This window comes from Orcinus orca, chromosome 10 (genome assembly GCF_937001465.1).
Source record: "Orcinus orca chromosome 10, mOrcOrc1.1, whole genome shotgun sequence".
NCBI classification, from domain to species: domain Eukaryota; kingdom Metazoa; phylum Chordata; class Mammalia; order Artiodactyla; family Delphinidae; genus Orcinus; species Orcinus orca.
Window position 1 is genome coordinate 104,099,629 of NC_064568.1, and position 22,593 is coordinate 104,122,221.

Sequence of the window (22,593 nt, forward strand, 5' to 3'; positions counted from 1 at the left end):
CGGAGCAGAAGGGAGAGCACAGGATCCCGAGGTCAGATGTGACACACGGATGTAGCAAAGGTGCCCAGGAGGGGTCACAGCGCAGGGGAGACCACCGACAGACGAGTAGGTGGTAGTGTCCTAGGGAAAATGGGTGTCAAAGGAGTTGGAGAAGAATCAGTGAAACGGAGCAGGGCCCTACGGTCCTTCCCCCCACGTCCTCAGCCTGCCTTTTGTCTGTGGAAAAACTTTAGGCAAAGAATAAGCTTAATCAGAGAAGTGAGAAAACGCAGAAACAAAGAAAAGCGGCCAAACAGGACAAGAGAATAGTTGAGTCGTTAAGCGCAGTCAAGGCCCTGTAGTTCCTCGTCAAGGGCCACAGATGATATTCTGAGCCACATCCTGTGAGCCATCTTGCAGATACTGAAACCCCACCAGGTGGAAGAAGTGAACTGCATGATGACCAGACTGTAGCCGTGACACAAGCTGCCACAATTCTGAGAACTGGCCTCAAGGAAATGGGAACCAACCGACCTTGGAACTGAAGACTAACTGCACTTCATCAAGATGACGCCGGTCAGAGCACCGCGTGGCCAATATCAAGACGCCTGTCAGAGCTGCCTGTGCTGTTTCTGCGTGTAGCCCCCTCCCTCCACCTATAGAAGCCCTTGCCCCCTGACTGTCAGGGGGCAGTCGGCCTTTGGACACGAGTTCACCCTCCCCCAACCCTGGCTGCCGGCATCGAAAATAAAGCAAACTTTCCTTTCCACCAACCTGGCCTCTTTATTGGCTTCTGCACAGTGAGCTGCTGGACCCCCCTTTTGGTTACATCAGCAGTAGATACAAAGGAAACGAAGCTCTGTATGCGTGTGTGTGATGTGTGTTTGTGTGGTGTGTGTGTGTGTGTGTGTGTGTGCGCGTGTGTGTGCGTGCGGGGGCATATTTAGCTTTAGCAAACACTGAGGCAAAACCGGATATATCATTTAGAAACACGGGGCTTCAAGAGTCTGGAGAAGTGGGGAGGCCCGGGACGGGAGGCTGCTGATCCTTTCAGAAGCCATTTACAATCCTTCAAAATGGTTAGAAGTTAATTTTCGAAAGATACACGGACTTCCAAACTTTCCAACGTCACCTATGAAAATGTTTCTTTCACGGCGTTTACCTACCAAACTGTGATGGTGACAGATGCTGGTGCCTTGGGTCCCAGGTGGAGAAACAGGCAAAAACTGAAGTACTTTCAAATAGTTTTATTGGCCCATAAGACCTTTGCATATAAAAAAAATACCCAAAACACTATGCAGTATTAAATCACAATTACATTTCTTTGCCAATGGAAACTACCCAGAATATACATTTTTTAAAAGAAAAAAACCCTACAGAACTGAATTCTGAAATGACATTATGACTTAAATACTATGACAAAATAGATAATCCCTCCTAACGTTAATTAATTGCACAAAGCTGCCAGACCGTTTCATGAGCATAATGTCGCACAGGGTGCAAACGAACACAATTTCGACGCCACACGTTCGGCTGAAGGAAGCTTCCCCCCCTCCAGGAACGCTTACACCTCTGGCACGAAAGGTCGGCCTGTTGTAACGCCCGCCAGGCCACCCACCGGCGATCCAGGGCCTCCCCTCCCTGGCCCAGCCTCCGAGTCAGCACCGCCGCTGCTTAAAGAAATCCACGCCCCTCAGTTCTTCGGGCAGGTAGTCCTGGTCTGCGGGCTCGCTGTACACGGGGGTGTACTTGTAGCCCTGGCCGTAGCCTAGATCCTTCATGAGCCTGGTGGGCGCGTTGCGCAGGTGCAGGGGGACGGGGGGCAGGGGCCCCTGGTGGCTCCGCAGGCAGGCCTTGACGTTGTTGTAGGCACTGTACACCTCGATCGACTTCGGGGCTCGGGCCAAATAGACGACGCACTGGGCCAGGAGCACCTGGGCGAGAGGGCACCACTGTCACAGAGGCGCCGCCTCCGGTTAGTTCTGAGAAGACCCCCGCCCCATCCCCGCCCCCAGGCTTTTACTCCCCCGCTTTGCCCACAGTCTGGATCACCTAGGACAGAAAGAAGACATTCCTGCTTGAGGCGAGAGGCTGAACCAGACCACTGGTTTTCTTTTCTTTTTTTTTTAAACTGAAGGAACATTTTATTACATGAAATTTTTCTTGAAACCCGAATATACAGAGCTAAGCAGAAGCGGCCCTGTTTGTGGGTGAACCTGCGGAGATTTCCTGTTTGGCCCCTCTGACACTTCTGTCCCCAGGAAACCCCGGGCACCTCCTCGGCACTCAGGACTCCCCCAGTTTGAACACATGACCCTGCTGACACCCGAGGTCCCCTCTCTAGAGTCTTAAGCTTCTAAGATGCGAGTGAGAAAGCCAAGCAGCTTCTTCAGTGTCCCAGGCACCCACGGTGAGGGACCACGAAGGGACACAGCGTGAGAGCAAGGGACCGATCTGCAAAGAACGGAGCGGGTTCCCTTACCTCGCACTCGGGCATGCCTATAAAGTGACAGCCTTGGTAGGCGGCGACTGCTTGTGTTAATGCAGAAGGGTCGGCCAGACCTGCCACACACACAGAGACGAAGGCACGTGTAAGTCGTAACGCACACCCCCATCCTGACCCATCACTGCCTGCAGACTTTGACCAAAAGAATCCACTCAGCAAAATCTGATCTCACTAGCGTACTGGAGACATTTACTGAGTGGGTACTGTGCAGCGTCAAGAATTGTCTCCTCATGGATAAAAACTCTACAGCTAGTAGGAAAAACAGGAGACTACGTACAACCCACATAAGGAGCCGAGGCCGTGAAGACAGCCACAAGGACGGACACATTAAAAGCAGAACATTTACTAAACCAAAGCAAGGTAGAGCTTTCTGGTCGTTTTCTTTAAATAGTGTCCAGAATCTTCCATCTCTTTCTCAGGAGCTGTCTGATGGAACCAGAACACCTGACTGCAAAGCAAATTTAAAATGTTTCTTTTATTTCAACACCCGCACCTCAGAGAGACTGTGGGTTTGGTTCCAGACCACTGCAATAAAGTGAATACCACAATAAAGCAAGTCGCATGAAATTTTTGGTTTCCCAGTGCACATAAAGGTTACGTTTACATGCTACCGTCACCAACGGCATTATGTCTAAAAATACTTTATTGCTAAAAAAATGCTAACCATCATCTGAAGCTTCAGTGAGCCAATCTTTCTGCAGTAGCGGCATCAAAGATGACTTGTCACACATCTCCATAACAAAAATATAACGGAGGTGAAGAAGTATGAAATACCACGAGAATTACCGAAGTGTGACAGAGACGCCACGGGAGCAGCTGCTGTGGGAAAAAGGGTGCTGCCAGACCCACCTGACGCAGGGATGCCACAAACCTTCACTTCGTAAAAAACGCACTATCTGTGACACGCAGCAAAGTGCAGATGAAACGAGGGGGCCTGTCCTCCTGCGTGGTCCATACCGCAGAGGAAGCAGAAAACGGTGACTCTGGGAGACAAACACCCCGAGCACACCCCCCGCCCCCCGAGAATAAGCGGCTGTGCTCACACTGACTCTCCCCCTCCCCACCTGCCCCACACGGAGCCAAGGGATTCCCAGGCCGAAAGGCAGCAGCACCGCTGGGCCCGGGCCCCCCGTCACTCACCCACGTCCTCGCTGGCAAACCTCACGAGCCGCCGGGCCACGTACAGCGGGTCCTCGCCCCCCTCCAGCATGCGCCCCAGCCAGTAGAGGGAGGCGCTCGGGTCCGAGCCCCGCATGGACTTGTGCAGCGCGGAAATGCAGTTGTAATGCTCCTCTCCTGGACACCAGAGAGCACTGCTCAGCCGTGGCGGGACGTGGGGTCCGCGCCCACACGCCATCCGAGCCACGCGCTGCTCTCACTCGGCTGACTTCAAGGAAGCCTGAACTAGCGCGGGGCCCAGGAAGGCCTGAGGAGAGCGAGGTGGGACAGCCGCGCTCAAGCTGCCCGGTGACCGGTGTGGGACGCTGAGCCTGGATGTGGGCGCGAGGCCCGGCAGTGCGGGCCCGGCCCACCGCAGACACGGAGCACGCAGGACAGCTCTCCTCCGCCCGCCTCGCCGACTGTGAGCGAGGAGGCGGCCCCGATTCTCCCCCGCTGCAGAGGTCCTCGGGTCTCACACTTCTACTAGGTCCACGATGAAGGTAACACGGTCGAGGCCACGGGCTCTGGAGCCAGGCGGCCTGGGTTTAAATGCCAAGCGCACCGGCCACGTGACCGTGGGCAAGTCTGACCCCGTCTGTGTCTTGGTCCCTCACCTGCAGAATGGGTGCAACACCAGCTAGCTCACGGGGCTGTATTCATAACGGCCGCCAGGCACAGGGCAAGCGCTGTAGGCACGTGTGTGAGTTGGACGTTCTACGCTAGCTTCTATTTCTGCTTTTACCATACACCACTTTATAGCCTAGAATTCCACACTATCTGTGTAGAACCTCAACCTCAACGCAGGGCAGAGAACCTGTTCTCATTTGGAAATCTCTTCACTCTGACACAGAAATATCGGAGCTAGCTACCAAATCCCATATATGCTAGATGACATGAAAAGAAATAATTAAAATCCTGGGGGTGGCGGTCTTTGTCTCAGCAGAGTTACAAAAAAGGCCAAGAGTACCAGCGAGCAGGTTCCAGGGCGAGGCCGCTATCATCCGTATTTATGGAACAAAGCCTGTGAGAGGATGATTCTCTAGGTTCTGAAGTGTATTTGTGTCTGCCGACCCACTGTGGGTGGGGATGTGACAGCGGGGGCGGCACGAAGGGGAAGGCTTCTAGAATGTGCAGGTTCTCAAGGCCTGGCCCAGGCGGGCAGCAGAGAGCTGTGGAGAACGGGGGTCCCCGTTGTGCGTGGCTCCCCGTGATGGAACATGACCCCGAGAAACAGGAACCCCCGGCTGGGATGTGTCTGACAGCGCGCGTGCGTGTGTGCGTGCACGTGCGTAGGTATGTGCTGCAGGGGTGAGGCTGGTGACCGTGGGGCGGGCTGGCGTGCAGGCAGCGCCGACACGGGGGAAGGTCCTGTCCTCAGGATCTGTCAGACTTGGATTTGAGGATGAGTTTTAGCACTTGCTTTGTGAACTCAGGCTTTGCCATCTGTAAACTGGGGTAACATTAATAGTTACCTAACTGCCTAAGGTTTTGAAAACTAAAAGACAAACTTCCACGTTAGCTACCGTTACATTAGATGGCAGCTCTCTGGTTTTTAGCTGACAGTCTGATGACACATGAGAGCAGTTCCACGGGGTCCCGTCAGAATGAAGTATCACCTTAGTACAACCACAAAGGAGGAAGACCAGAGCCTCCAGAAACAACGGGAGTCCAGCACGTGGGTGCATTTCTACCTCTGGAAATTTTACATTTCATTCACATCGCCAATCCTTGCACCTGGCCAAAGCGAAGCAATGCTCTACACCCAGAATGGCTTACTGTCCAGATTTTCTGAGCATTCATACCACTTCGGGGCACAAAGTGCTGGGGGCTGAGATGCTTGGGCTGCATCGGGACGGAGACGGGAGCGGCCATGACAGGCCTCCAGCATGTCCCGAGTGCCCCCAGTCGGCCGAGGCGCTTCCCAGAGGCCACATGGCCCGCTTGGTGGCCTCATCAGGAGGCCATGCCCGGAACCAGTCATTGCCAAGCTTCCCCCATGCCCCGCCCCGGACAGCTGAAGGAGCTTCCATCACCAAGAAGCATCTGGAAGCACTGCAGACACGGCACGCAGTGACAGCTCGAGCCATCAGCTTCCTCTCAAAGGTGTAGAAGGCTACTCCGGTTCCTGCCGCGGCTGCCGAGAATCACACAGACCCAGGTCTACCCTACAGCCTCATCTGCAGGAGACTCTCTTCAGCACCCGCGTCTTTTATAAAAAGACACAAACGGGCTGTGCTTACGACATTTAATATTGCCAGGTCAGGAATTTAAAAAGAGCCGGGATCATATTTGGTACCTGTAAATACGGTTCTATGAAAACAGATAAATACACACATCAACTTTAATTTTTTAAAAAGCTATTATGAAACGAAAGCACCAAGTTCTATGTAAACTTAATTTTGCGTGAAGACTCTAAGAATTAAAGATTCTAACTCATTTAGCTAACTCTAACTGAACTGAGCTTCTGAAATTAGAGGCGCACCCAACTTCCCGCAGTTTCATCCCCGCTCTCAGGGCCGCCCTGCTCTGCACCCGAGGAACCGGGAAGCAGGTTTGCGACACGGGGCTCTGGGCGGGAGGCGCCTCTACGACCAACACAGAGCTGCCCGGGGGCCGCACAGCTCGGGCGGTCACTCACCTGCTCGGTCGTACAGGATGTGAGAGCGCTGGAGGCCTTCCTTCACGTCGCTCTCGGTGACCAGCACGCGGCTGGGAGGGTAGCTCTGCCCGCTCTTCTTCCCGAACGCCTTCCTGGCGCTCAGCCTGGCCAGCACCGCCAGCTGCAGCCCGTTCAGTCCGGCCCGCGCGTCCCCGTCGCTCAGGCGGGCCAGTGTGTCCACTGCCTTGTCCTCTATGAACACGGAGGGCCTGCAACACCACCGAGAGCGCGTCACACGTGGGGGACACGCTCACCCCACAGCACTCTGTGACCTTTTGTCCCTGCAAGGCCACTAACGAGGCACCCGAGGTTCAAGCCTCTGCCCTGGATCCCAAGCCACTGTGTTAAAGCGGGTCCACGGTGTCACATGGGTTGGCCTCGCCCTGGAGTCGCGAGGTGATTTCACTGGACGCTCTGCCCTCTGCATCCGTGGGTTCCGCATCCACGGATTCAACAGCCTTGGATGGAAAACGTCAGGGGGAGATTCCAGATGGTTCCAAAAGGCACAGCTTGAATCTGCTGCATACCAACAACTATTTACAACAGTCTACGTGTCACTTACATTGCGTTAGGTATCACAAGTCCTCTAGAGATGATCTGAAGTATATGGATGTGCTCAGGCCCTATGCAAACACTACGCCATCTTGCGGAAGGGACCTGAGCATCCGCCACCCTCGGATTTTGGTATCTGCTGGGGCAGGGGCCCTGGAACCGTTCCCCCGCAGATACTGAGTGACAACTACATAGGCCTACACGTGTTCCTTATTTTACAAACGACCCACCACGTCCCCAGCCCCTCTGGGCACAGCAGGACCCAGAAGCAGGGCTCTGGGATTTAGGCCTGGGGCATATGCTGCCACGGGGGTACTAAGCACACGCGGACCTTCGTAAAGGAGGTCTAACCACGACTCCTTTTCGACTCTAACTGAACTACTTTTCCTACTCCCAGTCTAGTCACACTAGATGTGTGACACATCTAGTTACCTAGAGGGGGCTTACTCTTCCCGGCTAGGTGTCAGCTGCGCGTGTGCAAAGCAAAAAGTAACCGTTCAAAGTGATGGCTCACCCGTGTCGGCCGCAACCTTCATCAGCTGCTCCTAGGCAGCCGCTGGGCTGGGCCAAGGCGGGGAGTGGGAGGTGGCCACAAGAGGGGCCCAGCTTGTCTACGAGGTCCATGCAGAGGTCCTGACCACACATCCACCCCCCCTCGCTCCGGTGAACAGCCTGAACGACCCCGGTCTGCACCTCACTCCCTGATGACCCCGAGCCCCTGCCCCCTCACCAAAGCCAAGCCTTCCGGGGAACGCCTCCCACCCCAGGGGTTAGCTGCGCTGTGAGTGACTCTCCCAGGACCCCTCACAGCTGCCTGGGCCCCAGAGCCGTGCGAACCGCCTGCAGGGCCCCCTCTTCCCTTCCTCATCTGACACTCACCACACACACCAAGGCCACCTCACTGGCTCTTTGTAAAGCTGACGGCCCGCTCCTGAAGCAGTTTTTTTTTTTTTTTTTTTTGCAGTACGCGGGCCTCTCACTGTTGTGTCCTCTCCCGTTGCGGAGCACAGGCTCCGGACGCGCAGGCTCAGCGGCCATGGCTCACGGGCCCAGCCGCTCCGCGGCATGTGGGATCCTCCCGGACCGGGGCACGAACCCACATCCCCTGCATCGGCAGGTGGACTCTCAACCACTGCGCCACCAGGGAAGCCCTGAAGCAGATTTTTGATGATTTGGAAAAAACTAGACAACCCACACTAAAGAGAATGTGTTGCACAGGCCCACACCAGAGGGGGTGTGGCAGCCCAGGTATGCCTGAGAGGGAGGGCAGTCGGGGCTCGGTGACGGCACATCATCTGTGTGTGTGTATACATGTGTGCATGTATGTATACATTTGTGCGTGTATATATGTGTGTACCTGTATACACGTATGTGTACGTGTGTGTATATGCATCTGTGTGTGTTTGGGGGGGGCAGGGAGACCCAAACGGCCTGAACATCTCATTTCAGAACTAATAAAAGCAACGCATTCCATCTCCTTGGAAGGCTTCCTAGCAACAAAGAGCCCGCAGGGCCATCTGCAGGAGGAAAGGGATCGAGCCGCAGCCCTGAGCGAGCGTCACCTGGAGCCGGGCCATTTGGTGGTGACATGCCGTCTCTCCACCCCCGCCACCGCCGGGCCGCGAGGACGGAAATCATGTTTCATTCTTTATGAATGTGCACTCCACATCTGCACAACGAACGGACTAACTTCAATCTTCCCACAATCTCAGAGTGAAACATGTATTTTTAAACATGGTGACACATGGAAAGTACAAAAAAACCAAAGCCATAAAAACCCCTTATCCGTACCACCTAGAGAATGACAGCTACCAGGTCATTTGCTGGATCTGCTCTATGGGCCGTCCACCCCCGTCTCTGTCAACCTCACTGGACCTGGGTGGTGTGACCTGCAGCTCCGGACACACCGGGTGGCAGAGAGAGCCTTCTGAACACCTTGTGAATTTCTATCCTATAAATATCCAGTCTCGTTTTTAAAACAAAATTGGGGCCATACCATATAGCGCTTACAATCTTACTAAAAAAATTATTATTTTGAAATACAAGCAAGCTACTCAGAACTCTGAATATTACTTGTTTACCAAATGGGATTATAAAAAATGTAAACACCAGCAACAAAGGGGTAAAGTCCCCTGTTGCTCTGCCACCTTCAGGTCAGGGCTCTGGTGCACGCACCTCCCGCCTGTGTGACTGTCCACCGGATGCACCGAGAGGCATGAAGTGCTTTGGGGCAGAGAACAGGCAGACGGGTGGCCTCACACCCCGGCCCTCCCGCTGCTCCCGCGTTTCCACACCTCCGCACGGGCCTCGCTAACTATGAGAGAAGCCGACTAGCAGACTGTGAGCTAGCCTTTAAAAACGGGGACGAGTTTTACGTGGGTGGAAAAGGAAATCCTTCCTTCGCTGTTTAGACTCTTAACCAAAGTCCACACTGTTCCACTGTCACCCTGTCCATCAGGTCTGGAGTCAGGGGACGGGAGGGCACCCCCCCGGCCGCCAGTGCGCCACAGCCCCTCTTCCATGTGAGCCACACCCCAATTTCAGCCCCGCCCAAAATGAGTCTTTGTAAACACAAATGAATCTGTCAGCACCTGGGCTCCACTAACCAAGGTGCCACTTGGGACAGTCACGCGCCGAGTCTCTGATGGGAACCGGCTGCCAAGAAAGCCGCACAGGACGGCCAGAGGTCCCTACCGTCGCCAGTCCATCCCAACCCCCGCCGACTCCAGACGGCCAGAGGTCCCTGCCGCCACCAGTCCGTCCCAACCCCCGCCGACTCCAGCCAGCTTCTGAAGAGGAATAAATGCGCCAGAACACCTTGAGATCTCAGGAGAGGGAACGGAGGAGGGTCACGCGAGAACAGAGGCAGGGACGCGTGCACCGCCTTTGGCAAAACCCCTCAACAAACAGCCACTACTGCACAGATCACGGGGACCGTGCTCCGGCTCGAGAGTTTAAGGCTATTGTAAAACGGAAGCGTACACTTCTACAATGTTTTTCATTTGGAAGTAACTTTCCAAAGTCATAAAAGAATTAAAGGAGGCACAATCTACCTTGGGTAGATTGCCTGAAATTGCACAGCATCCCACAGAGAAATAAGCAGTAGACCATAAACTATATCGTTATAATGTGATTCAAAAAATGGTGCCATAATAAGGGAAAAAATGGTTTAAGTGCACTGGGAAAGATCACATTCCAAAGTAATGAGACCCAGAGAGGAAGGAAGTGACAGCCTCGTCCTCTAGCTGGAGAGCAGCATGGGGTCTGAGCCGGAACCTGGGCGCGAGCGGCAAGGCCAGCGCCATCCTTCCCCCTTTCCTTCCAAGGCCTGCATCTTTGTGCACCTTGTTTTCCTGCGACCTGGAGGATTCTACAGCTGGATGTCTAAGCTGCAGGAGGAGTGAAGTAAGTGAAAAGACGCCTGTTATTTCATGCAGAAGCACATACGTGGCTCAGTTACCCGCTCCCTGAATGACAAAACAATGCTCTGTGACTCTCTAAGGAAAAGGAACACTCCACGGTCAGGGTGACAAGAGCGACGTGTGTCACGTTACAGAGAACTTTCCTAAAATCCAGGTGTGTGGATCTCAGCACAGATTTACTGACTCCACAGCCTCCAGGGCCTGACCCCGGGCACATGCCTTTTCAAACTATATCCCTGGTAAGCGTGATGTGCAGATCTGGTCAAAAGACACAACTGCTAAATTACACATGGAAGCCTTTGGTTCCTAATCCTTTACAAATTAATACAGTCTGCCTGGACACGAAGAAGCACAGAGAAAGGTTAGAATGTTAATACTCACCAGTAGCACTTTCACTCAGTACCAAGGAGGTACTAAGTAACTCCTTGAACTTCAGGTTCCTTCTTCCAACTGGGTTAGAAGCACGCTTTCAAAATCCAGCTCCATCATTCAAGCTGTGTAATCTGGGGCACATGACTCGGCCTTTTTGCGTCTCAGCCTCCTGAGCCAATGACCTATGATGTCTCCCAACTTAACTTCTTGTCAGAACTGCTAACGAGTAGACCCCTGATCATCTGCACCCTGCCTGCTGCTCTGGTCCTTGTTTCACTTAAACTACGGCATGGCCGTGATGGGGAGGGGATAACCTGACAGTCATCCCGTGAATAAAATAAATAAATGACCCTAGATACACACAAACATGGCACAGAAAGTTGCAGACACATAACGACAGCCAGTACATGCACAAAAAACACACACACAAAAGTCAGGATTGTTTCCCTCTCAATTTCCCTTTATCACTCGGTTCCGCGAGTCTGCAGTGGACGTGCTGCTTGGAGGAAAGCTGGACTGGACGCACAGAGCGGGCAGCAGCCCTGCAGACCCCGGCGCACGCCCCGCACGCAGAGGCCCCTCCTGGAGCTCCCACCGTGGGTGGCGGTCCCGCCTCGGCTCTACCCTAAAGCCACGCAACCTGGGTGCTGATGGGGTCCTCGGCCATGTCCAGGGCTCTCACGAGGCACCACATAGCTCCTCCGGCATCCAAGACAGGAGCGAGCGGCGGAGGCCGGACACACGGGGAGGGGCAGCTGAAACCCACGCCCCGAGCCTGAAATTCGGTCTTGTGCTTTAATCGTCACAGAGGAGCAGCCCCAGAGCAGTGGAGGTGAGGGTGCAGGCGCCAGCCCCAGGCAGATGGGCCTCGCCCCCCAGCGCTATGGCTGCTGACGCGGGACCCCGGGGCGGCTGAGGAATGCGCCCTAATACAAAGAAGGTAAAACCTCTGCCCCAGGTAACCCAGCCAGTCATCCACGATACACACCCCGTGCGTCGCACAGCTCTCACAGTACAGGAGGAGATCACCAGGAGAAAAGGGACAGCCTTTAATGCATCATTTTCAGCTAAAATTTCTTTACTTTCACGGAACTGAGTTTGACTTCTAGAGTGCTCAAACGTCATCCTAAAAAGACTTAAGGAGTTTTATGGTAATATTTATACTAATTCTTAGTGTCTTAAAAAGAAAAAAAACTGCAAGAACAGGAAATTGGGATCTGAGCATAAACTTCAAAAGATTCATAAGGTAAGTCTATCCTGTGAAGAAAATAATCAATAAGGCTTCTCATGGTCGGTCTTCCAAGCCTTAAAAAAGAAGTGTGCTAGGAAAAGACCCAAATCTGTCAGCACAAAAGCAAACACCCAAGAACTAAAGCAAGGGGCTAAACAGTTAAAGCTGGAAGAACTACAGATGAGCCCGCAATGGGCTCTAATGCGCATGTGAAAAGCCAGGAGCCCTTTGCAGAGACAAAGCCACACCTGTCTGCCTGTCTGTAACCCAGCACTTCCCTCCTCCATTCCCGTCTCTCCTAGGAGGACATTTCTCCACCCCGCCCCTCCAGCCCCAGCCGGGGATTCTCCGGGAGGTGTCACCCCAGGGCCCTGCCGGAGCCGGAGTCACTTACTCAGAGCCGCTGTTGCTGCCGTGGCCCAGAGGGTCGGCAGGGCGGCTGGAGTCCAGGACGTGGATCCCCAGGGAGTTGATCGCCCGCATCAAGACAGTCACCACAGCCTCCACCGGAAGCTTCTCAAGAACGATAACCCGGCAGCGGCTCAGAAGAGCAGCGTTGACCTGGAAGGAGGGGTTCTCCGTGGTCGCCCCAATCAGCGTGATGGTTCCACACTCCACGTGAGGAAGGAACGTGTCCTGATCGTGGAGGAAAACAAAAGAAATTGACCCCCGTCGACACCCTGCAGGATCCTGGGTAAGTCGGCTGTTCCTTCCTTTTCCTAATTCTGCGCTCAGGATTAGGTTAGGAACTTAGACTCACCGTGAGTCCTGACGTTTAAACACTTACGAAAATTGGAAGCTTGACCCAAAGTGGTGTTTCTGATATGTATAGCTCAGAAGTATACCAACAATTTCATTTATCAGATAGAGGAAGCATTTTCTGGTCACCAAAAAAAAAAAACGCTAAGAAAAAGTGAAGGGACACAGGCAAAGGAGAAGGGCTGAGGGTCTAGGCTTCTGCGGACGGAGAATTATCATCACCCCCAGCCCCGAGCATTTATGCAGTGACCTCACGGGCTTTACACTCAAGTCAGCATTCACAAGGACCACAAGAAAGTAAAAAGAAGTGAACATACCTGCTGGGACTTATTGAACCGATGAATCTCGTCAATAAAAAGGATGGTTTTCCTCTTGAAAAAGCGCTTCTCGTTCTGAGCTTGTTTGATGACGTCGCGCACGTCGGTTGTCTTGGCGCTGGTCGCCGACAACGTCACGAACCTCACGCTGTGTTTCTTGCTGTTGTTAGCTATGATGTGGGCCAGCGTGGTCTGCGACAGAGGGCAGAGCGTGGAAGCAGGTGAGATGGAGGGACGCGCACCTAGGCTGCCGCGGCAGCGTTCACCCGCGGCCTGAACGCTGAGGCGCGCTCGGCAGCAGATACGCTCGGAAACAGCGCAGCGCGCTTCCAAGTGGAAAAGAATGTTACAAAGAAAACAGGAAAGCAGCTGAAAGTTCGCCGATCCTGATCTCCTCTCCTTGGTGTCTAACCCCATCTGATGCCTTCCTGGGGACGCTAAGATCTCTGGAACCCCCGGAAGGAGCGGCCACCTTGAGGCGGCAGAGCCTGGCGACAGCCGTGACCTCTCCCAGCCAAGGACACAGCACCACGGACGGCTGAGGCGCAGACCCACGGGGCTGGCGGGGCCACATCCGAAAGCTCCGCAGGGCAGCTCAGAAGAGGAGAGCCAGCCCTTGAACTGAGAGCCCAGTGATGACCCCCGGCGCTCAGGGCGACCCCCGCCCCGTGGGACTGTCCACTGAGGACAGAGACGGAACAGCAGCACCGCGACCCTGTCAGCGCTTCCCGGGAAGCGACGCCCGGCGCCTGGCATTTAGTGGGTGCTTGATAAACACACACACGCTGTTATTAACTTTATTATTACTGTCAGCAGTGAAGTATAGCAGTTAAGGACGGAGGTAAAGAAAAACGGAAGACCGTGTCACGAGGGGCAAATGTGCTCCTGAACGAGTGGGAAGGGGGCATTCTGTTTTCTGAAGTCGCACAGCACCATCATGCACTGCGGCTGCTCCTCTGCAAGCCCGGCCACAGGCCACATCTGCCTCGCTGTGACCGGCGACCAACCACTACTCTGAACGGTTCGGCCCACTGGCTCTCCTGCCAGGCATGCGCTCTGAGCGCCCCTCCGCAGGGACGTTTTTCTTGCCATCTGCCTCTACGCCCGCCACCTGATTAGCTGTTCTGACCGTCTTAAGAGCTCTAGGGAATCACTAAGAATGCTACCGCGTGCTGCCATGCTTCCTGGGTCAACTCCGATTGTTCCTGGCTTCAGAAGCTCCAGTGCAAACAAGAAGGCACACCACGAGCAGGACGCACTCTAGGAACTGGAATAAACGGAGATGCGATTAAGCTGTGGGAGACGAAGCTGGAAAGAACAACTGGAAGAAATCCGTAAAAGCCCTTGTGCGCTGAGGGCTCTGGGCCCGCTCACAGCTCTGAGCCCCTTCATGCCTCGTCCTGGGCTTTGCTTTTCGCTCCCTCGTGCTTCTCTCCTCCCTTTCCCTGAAGACAGGAAAATATGTATTTCAGCACCTCCTCGCTTTCTCTTTTTTCCGTCTAGCTCCTGTCTCCTTAGGGCTCCTTCCCAGTCTCCCCAGCGCTTTTCCAGTGACGTGTTCTCTAGACCCCAACATCCTAAGTGCCCTCCTCTGGGCTTGTGCCCGCCCCTAAGAAAACACTGGCCACCAAGATGCACCGATGTTGCTTCTTTAAAGGATAAGCCATCCTAAGGACAGTTATGGAAACGGCGGATGAAGGCGGCTCGCAGGGGCAAGGAGTTCTCCTGTCAGTCCTGTTAAGCGAGCACAGTCTCAAGTTTTAACGAACACCCGTCTGCTGAAAAAACCAACGGCTACAAGGAGCCGGAAGCAGCACAACAGAAATTCTACAATTCCCGGCTGCTGGCTGCACACCTGACTCCACCCGCCCCCGGAACAGGATGGACCACGGCTCTGGGCGGCCCGCCACGGGAGTCCCCCGATTCCCGCGCACCCCCCGCATTCAGACACCTTCACTCTGTTAACGCCCGGAGAACGCGCCTGCGGCCCGGGGGCGCTGCGGGGCGGGCGGACGCGCTCACCTTGCCGCAGCCCGGCGGCCCCCACAGGATGAGCGAGGGCACCTCGTTGGCCTCGAGCAGCGAGCGCAGCAGCGTCTCGGGCCCCACGGCGCGGCCCTGCCCCACGAAGTCCTGCAGCGCGTCGGGCCGCATCGTGTCGGCCAGCGGCTTCCCCTGCAGCAGCTGCCGCACTTCCTCGGCCGCGGGGACCCGGGCGTGCGGGCGGCCCCCCGGGGCCTCGAAGGTGGCGGCGGCGTCCGCGTCCCAGCGGCCCGCGTCGTCCTCGCCATCTGCGTCGCCCGCCGCCTCCTCCTCCTCCGGCGCCTCCGCCTCGTCCCAGCTCCGCGGGGACGCGCTGCCCGCCGCCGCCGCCGGCCGCTGCCCCGCGCCCTTCCCGCCGGGGCTGCCGGGCCGCGCCACCGGGAAGTCGGGGATGAGCCGCGCGCCGCTGGGCGTGGGCGGCGCGTCGTAGCTCTCTCGGCTCTCGGTCTCGCCGCCGTCGTCCGGCTCCTCGGCCTCGCCCTCGCTGCTCTCGGCCGCCGTCGGCGTGGCCGGCTGCTTGAGCGCGGAGCTCTCGGACGGCCGGCGCCGCTTGGCGCGGGGCGGCGCGGGCTCCGCGTGGCCCGCCGGGTGCAGCAGCAGGCAGCGGTCTAGGTGCGAGTTGATGTGCGCGGCGGGCATGGTCTGCTGGCACACGGGGCACTGCACCCGGTGCAGCTGCGCCAGGAACGGGTCGTCCTCGGGCCCGCTCACCTCCATGGCGGCCGCCGCGCTAGGCCCCGCGCCGCGCGACCCTCGCTCGGGGAGGCGGCAGGACGCGAGCTGGCCGGCGGAGGGCGCCGCTCATGCCTCACGTCCGGGCTGCCCGCGTCGGCCCGCCCTCGGCCGGCAGCCCCGGCGCCTCGCGCGGCGCGCCGGGAAGCAGAGTCCGCGGCCCCTCGCTCGGCAGCCGCTGGCCACGGCCCGCGCGGCCTGACGGGAAACGTAGTCCGCGGCCGCTCGCAACGGTTCGCGCGGCCTGTCGGGAAATGTAGACCACGGAGGTTCGCTTGGCCGCCGGGGGCAACGGCTCGCGCGGCCTTTCGGGAAGTGTAGTCCGTGGACGTTCTCCCGGCTGCAGTGCGTTCCCTTCCGGCCGGCCTCGCGAGAGGCCAGCGGGTTGCGCGTGCGCAGGCCTATCCTCCGTGGACGGGGCGCCGGCGGAGCCGTGGAAACGCGCCGCGGCTGCGCGAGGGGAGTGGCTTTCCGCACGTGGCGGAGGTCAGGGGGCGAAGGGCAGGGGGCGGAGAAATGGGAGAGACGCGGGACGCGCCGGCGGGGAGCAGGGGTGTACGGAGCAAAGGGAACACGAAGGTCCTCCGGGTGGGCGTGTTCGCCTGGGCGGCGGCGGCTGCGGCCGCCAGAGACAAGGAAAGGGAACCATCCGCCCCAGATTGTTGGCCTTTTACCCGGAACGCGCGCTCGCACACGTGGTGTCTCACGGCCGTTTTGTAGTTAAATGTTAGAAATGGCCGGGCATCTCGAGGCGGCGTCAGGCTCCGCCGCGCGCGCCGCCCCCGGGCCGAGCGACGTCGGGTTGAGTCCCGCGAGGGGTCTGGCCTGGGGCGAGGGGATGACCGTCTCTGACACGCGTTCCTGCTTTTCTCTAAACTTCTCCTTCAGGAATGTGACACAAACCTGCATTTTTGGTATTTAAAAGAAGAAAATAGAAGGGGAATGAAAACAGAAGTGAGACAGTTTTAGAAAAGAAGGGACTTTCCTAAAAGTTGACAAAACTGGGATGTTTATTTAATCTGCACAAGAACATCTCCTTGGAACTTACCCAAACGCAGACCCCTAAGGGTTAAATGAGCCTCTTCACATGAGATGATTTTACAAAAAGGAATGCCTCACAAAGAACTAGAATTAGGTAAAAGATAGTATGAAAGGAAAGAGCAAAGGAAGTGTTTTTTTTTTCAGTTGATACTGGTTGTGAAGCATGTGTCCCAACCTGCTGGCAAGTGTTGAGAGGACTGAAATCTGACTTTCTGATAGTTTTTCCAACTACGTATGTTAGGCTCAAAAGTAGTATTAGTAGGGGCTTCCCTGGTGGCGCAGTGGTTGAGAGTCCGCCTGCCGATACAGGGCACGCGGGTTCGTGCCCCGGTCCGGGAGGATCCCCCATGCCGCGGAGCGGCTGGGCCCGTGAGCCATGGCCACTGAGCCTGCGCGTCCGGAGCCTGTGCTCCGCAACGGGAGAGGCCACAGCAGTGAGAGGCCCGAGTACTGCCAAAAAAAAAAAAAAAAAAGTAGCATTAGTAGAAAAGGTAAGTAAGAATGAGTTGTGGAGTCTTTTATTGTTTGGCCATCATACAATTTGAAATGTAGGATCATGAGCTTTTATATAGCCTTTCACTTATCGCCCAGAGCATCCAGCCCCCGAACTTCACAAAAGCAAGTACTTTGCGAAGAGGTTTGCGGGCGGGGAAAGAAATCTTCTCTCCTTGTCTTAGGGTTATTAGCTCGGGCCCTGTGAATGTAACCGACAAAAGACAGATTAAAAAGAAAAACAGACTGTTAACATTTGCAGCGCCCCTACACACGGAGTAACTGGTGATGGGCGGGCTTACGTAGCAATTTATCAAAAGAACAAAACATTTGTAGAGAAGCCACAAGACAAAGGAAAAGGACCTTGAGTTTCTAGGGCGGCCAATTGTGGGAAGGCAAATACATGGGAAACTGATGGGAGACAAGAACTAGTTAGTAAAGTTGGTTATGCAGATTCCTCCAGTGCCACCTCTGGGCTGATGAGGGTCTAGAGTTTTCTCCTGTGATTGACTTCTGCCCTTTCTGGTAGATTGGGGGCGGGGGGGACACCTTTGCAAACTTATATCCTGCTCTTAGGAAGTAGGGAGAGAGCAGCGAGCTTTTCTTGTATCAGCTTAATTGCCTTTAGCTCAATATAATCCTTATGCCAAACTGGCACGGTTTGGTGCAGCGTATTCTGCTGCCCATCAGGTTCTAGGGCTGTCCTCAAAATGAGTTGTGAAGGAAAGTGTTACTAAGTATGGAAATATACACTACGTATAGAAATAGATGGACATGTGGTCTCTAACACAAGCAAAATATTTTAAAATAATGACAACAAACTGGGCAACAACTCTGAAGCTTCCTGAGTCTTTTAATGTAAAGCTTAAAACTTATTTTTTTTTTAGAAATGATATATGCTTATTATGGAAAATCTGCTCAGAGATTCTCATTGTTAATATTGCAGCACCCTATTCCAGTCTTTTAAAATGTATTTCAAAAAGAAAAATATATCTCAAGACTACACTGGGTATTTACATATAAATGTAAACCTAATATATATTTTCAAAAGTTTTTACTGTAATGGGAAAATATTCATTGCATAATATGGAGTAAAAGTTAGAAGATACAAAGCTATATAGTATAATCACATTTTTATACAAGTGTTCTGCTCGTATATATAATATATAAAAGAAAAAATAAGAAAAAGGAAACATATGAAGAAAAGACAAAACTCTCCATACACGTATATGTACTTTACTCCCATGGTGTCATACATGAATAAAATCGCACCATTTGGATAGACTGTGAGGTGAAAGTGCACTGGACTTGCCCTAGAATCTGGGCTTGAGTTGGACATGGTGTGACCTTGGGCGAGCTCCTTCCCCTCCCAGACTCAGCTTCCAAATCTAAGAGGGGAACAGTAACGCCTCCCTCTCAATCTGTTGTGAGAATTAAGTGATCTTATGAATGTAAAGGTGTTTAGTACCGTGCCCAGCACAGAGTAAGCCCTCTATTACTCTGTTTTCCTGAACCCCAGCTCATCCTGCCTGAAGTTCAAAGTTTTCTCCACTAGATGGTGATGGTAGAAAAATAAAATGAGTAAACCATACCAGCCTCTAAGCAGATTTAAACTTTCTTTTTAAATCAGCATAAATACAAATAAGTGTAAACTCTGTTATAAGGTTGCAGTAAATGAGTTCAATGTAAAGCAGTAAGCCCTCGGCTTAAGTGTCCTCCGTTAATCCCTCACTGCTTTCTTGTCTTCAGCCGGACTTGGCGCTCTCTTTGAGCAGTGTAACCATGTCTGTTCTCTGCCCCAGAATCGCAATGGGGATGACAGATGCCGTGTGTGGCTCAACTCTCAGATCAGCCATCTATTCAGTGGCCACCGGGAAAGTCTCAGCCTCATGCAGGTCCCGCGTGCTGCCGTGTAATACGCCTCCTAGTGTTATCGAACCTCAGGCGTCATCTTGGCCCTTGTAATCATACCCAAGGTATGTTGGACATTTTGAGTTCAGTTAATCCCACCATGATGCACATCCCTGCCATCTTTAGTCACCATCCTAAAAGTCAGCCCCACGGCCCTCTGTTCCCCTTCCTGCTTTGGGAGTCCTCTTGCCTAGCCTAACCTCATATGCCTTTCTTTTCCTGACTTTGCCTTGTGTCCCCTGCAGTCTATGCCACGTTTCTATTAACTTTAGTAAATTGAATACGTTTTCTTGCTACTGTAATAAGACTGCCGGATTGTTCTATTTTATTACTGGTCTTACTGGTATAAAAGAAGTGCTTTGACTTTTATAATTTATTTCATATTTGGCTTTTTTGGGGGAAACTCTTTTATTAGTTTTAAGTGATTTTCAATTGATACTCTTTGTATAAAAAGAATACATCTGAACTTTGTCATCAGTTCTTGGCACTGAGCTTCAAAAATCCTTGGAATTTCCTGAGTGACTGGAGAGCCAATGAGGCGACTCCTGGTGGGTCCCCGGAGAGCTTCAGAATGGGAACTGCTCACCAGAAACACCAAGCACACAATTAGAGGTTGGAACTTCAGGCCAGCCATCACTGGGGAGGGGAGGGATGTTGGAGATGGCCTTCAGGCACATGGCCGGTGATTTAATCAATCGTGCCTGCATAGTAGAACCCCAGTAAACCTCCGGACACCAACGCTGGTGGAGCTTCTTGGTTGGTGAATATAGTAGTGGGGGTGGGATGAGCCCTGTCGCCATGCAGAGGGCATGGAAGCTGCGTCCGGGATCCTCCAGACCTCGTGTTACGTGCATCCTTTGTTAAAAAACTGAAATTTTTTTCAGTGAGTTCTGTGATTTCTTCCAGGGAATTATCAGACCTGAGGCGGGGGCTTGTGGGACCCCCATCTTTGTAGCCGGTTGGTAGGAGTGCTGGTCCCTGAGCCTTGAGGCTGGAGTCTGAAATGGGTCACTACTGTGAGGACTCTGCCCTGATCCGTGGGTTCTGATGCTAACTCTGGTAGGTGGGCGTCAGAGCAGAATCAAATTGCAGGACACCCAGCTGGCGTTGGAGAGTTGGTATCAGAACAGTGCTTTTCCTCTTTCCAACACATTTATCTATTATTTTGTTTTCTTTCTGAATTTCATTGGCCAGTACTAGTTATTATTACACTGTTGGAGAAAGCAGGTCTCTTTACCTTATAAAGTGAACAGTGAAGTGACAGAGCCAAAACTCTACTTCAATCCCTGACTTTAAAAAACTTCTAGTAAAATAGAGAAAGGTACCTCCTTAACATGATGGTTTTTGTTTTGTTTTTCCTCAAACTGGCAGCCACCATCATATTTAATGATGAAAACACTAAAGATATTTGTCGTTTCTTCCCGCACTTCTCACCCTGGAGAGCTTTCCAGTCCTTTGCTGCGTCTGCGTTACTACTTACTCTTCAGTTTAGAGAAGTCCTGTTAATTGTCCCTGACCCTCCAGGCTGGTTTGGTCCCTTTGCTCATTTGACACCTTGTCTGTCCCTTATGACAGATGCCTCATAGTATTATAACTGCCCATTGCATGTCTGTTTCCACTCCTGCCCAGCTTCCATTATAGGACAGTGCAGGCCCCATGCCTGACACGTAGGGAGCGCTGGGCTGTGCTTGAACGGGACCCGTGACTGGCAGGTGTCAAGTGCAGGCTTCACCCTTTCCCCTGAGGTTCACAGCAGGAGCATTCTGTTTCTTCCAGAAAGACCACCTGAATGGGGCTTTTAGTTATGGAAAGATTAGATGAAGACTTTCTCCCGACATGGAGATATTTAGAGAACCCTTCCATAAAGAGAAAGGGCACTTTTTGGGAGGTGAGACTAAGATGGTCTCCTAGGAACAGTGGAGAATTGCCACTGGGAGGAAAGACTGGGTTGCTCTGGGGAGAGATGGATTTTTCACAGAAGGAAGAAGAGAAAGTGGAGGGTGAGCCGTGACATCCGTTTCCTTCTTGTCCATCAAACTGAATTTGAAACCCTACGGGGAGAGGGCTGAAGACCAGAAGATGAGCTGATGTTCTGGGCAGGAATCTAGATCTGGAGGACCCAGCAGCGCTGCGTTGGAGGGGAGGCGACATCCCCTAGTTCTGCCCTCCCCCGCTCAGACCCTGGTGCTTGCACCGAGGCCTCATCATCAGTGCCGGCGCCCAGGCTTCTTCCAGGAGGGTGTTGACCATGGTCTTCGCCTGGCAGGGCAGGGGGACCCTGCAGACACACGTGAGGACTGCAGCTCACAGAACAGCTTGCAGCACATTTCAGCAACTCTTCGAGGAATTTCCAGAAATGAGTCGGGGATACACTGGGAGCTGCTAAGCGACTGGGTAGTAGAATGAGGCAAGGGTAAAGAGGATCTCAGAGATGTTGTTGAAGAAGCATATTAAAAGTTAACGTGGAGTTCAACAGGTGATCCCGTCCGGACTGAATAAGTGAAAGAGAAAAAGCGAACCTTGGTTTCTACCTTACACCACAGGCAAAAACTAATTCAAGATGGCTCCTAGGCCTGGATGTAAAAGCTAAAAGTATGAGGCTTCTACAGGGAAACGTGGAAGAATATCTTCATGGCTTCGGGGTACGTGAAGGTTTCTTAGTGAGGGCGTAAACAGCACTGATCATTAAAAATATACATATGAATATATATATATAAATTGAACTTAATTAAAATTTTAAAAACATCTGCTCTTCAGGAGACATCTGTGGGGATGGAATATTACTCAGCCATAAAAAGAAACGAAACTGAGTTATTTGTAGTGAGGTGGATGGACCTAGAGTCTGTCATACAGGGTGAAGTAAGTCAGAAAGAGAAATACCGTATGCTAACACATATATATGGAATCTAAAAAAAAAAATGTCATGAAGAACCTAGGGGTAAGACAGGAATAAAGACACAGCCCTACTAGAGAACGGACTTGAGGATATGGGGAGGGGGAAGGGTAAGCTGTGACAAAGCGAGAGAGGCATGGACATATATACACTACCAAACGTAAGGTAGATAGCTAGTGGGAAGCAGCCGCATAGCACAGGGAGATCAGCTCGGTGCTCTGTGACCGCCTAGAGGGGTGGGATAGGGAGGGTGGGAGGGAGGGAGACGCAAGAGGGAAGAGATATGGGGACATATGTATATGTATAACTGATTCACTTTGTTATAAAGCACAAACTAACACACCACTGTAAAGCAATTATACTCCAATAAAGATGTTTAAAAAAAAAAAGACATCTGTGGGAAAATGAAAACACAAGCCATAGTCTGAGAGAAAATATTTGTAATACATATATCCGCACAGGACTCATTTCCGGAGTATATAAAGAATTATTGCAACTCAATAAGAAGAAAAAAATACCTCCA

General features: G+C 53.1%; 2 protein-coding genes across 5 annotated transcripts in view; one reads left to right on the forward strand and one right to left on the reverse strand.

The window, feature by feature from the left end:
- Positions 1-1,211: 1,211 nt before the first annotated feature.
- Positions 1,212-15,882, reverse strand: WRNIP1 (WRN helicase interacting protein 1). 4 transcript variants are annotated; one of them, XM_033408001.2, is made up of 7 exons: positions 14,981-15,875; positions 12,959-13,150; positions 12,277-12,518; positions 6,285-6,514; positions 3,626-3,781; positions 2,462-2,541; positions 1,212-1,931 (listed from the first exon to the last, which is right to left on the reverse strand). In XM_033408001.2, exons 1-7 carry the CDS (start codon positions 15,716-15,718, stop codon positions 1,638-1,640), a joined length of 1,932 nt encoding a protein of 643 aa, XP_033263892.1. In that variant the 5' UTR covers positions 15,719-15,875; the 3' UTR covers positions 1,212-1,637. The 4 variants fall into 4 exon arrangements, with proteins under 4 accessions (XP_033263892.1, XP_004281121.1, XP_033263893.1 ...); XM_004281073.3 differs by having other exon boundaries at positions 1,212-1,913; positions 14,981-15,871; XM_033408002.2 differs by having other exon boundaries at positions 1,891-2,031; positions 14,981-15,879.
- A 53-nt stretch (positions 15,883-15,935) lies between these two features.
- Positions 15,936-22,593, forward strand: part of MYLK4 (myosin light chain kinase family member 4) — an 89,161-nt gene continuing 82,503 nt past the window's right edge. Inside the window, exons 1-2 of the mRNA XM_049715428.1 lie at positions 15,936-17,265; positions 19,016-19,242. The gene's annotated coding sequence lies outside the window, so the exon portion shown is untranslated. The remainder of the gene's footprint in view (positions 17,266-19,015; positions 19,243-22,593) is intronic.

What these genes read in the sequence shown, in the direction of transcription:
- WRNIP1 (XM_033408001.2), bottom strand. Translation starts at nt 15,718, where the DNA reads ATGGAGGTGAGCGGGCCCGAGGACGACCCGTTCCTGGCGCAGCTGCAC. An exon ending in CATCCTGTACGACCGAGCAG is followed by an intron (nt 3,782 to 6,284) that starts GTGAGTGACCGC and finishes TCTGGTGTCCAG; the next exon opens with GAGAGGAGCATTACAACTGC. An exon ending in GTTTGCCAGCGAGGACGTGG is followed by an intron (nt 2,542 to 3,625) that starts GTGAGTGACGGG and finishes TGTGTGTGGCAG; the next exon opens with GTCTGGCCGACCCTTCTGCA.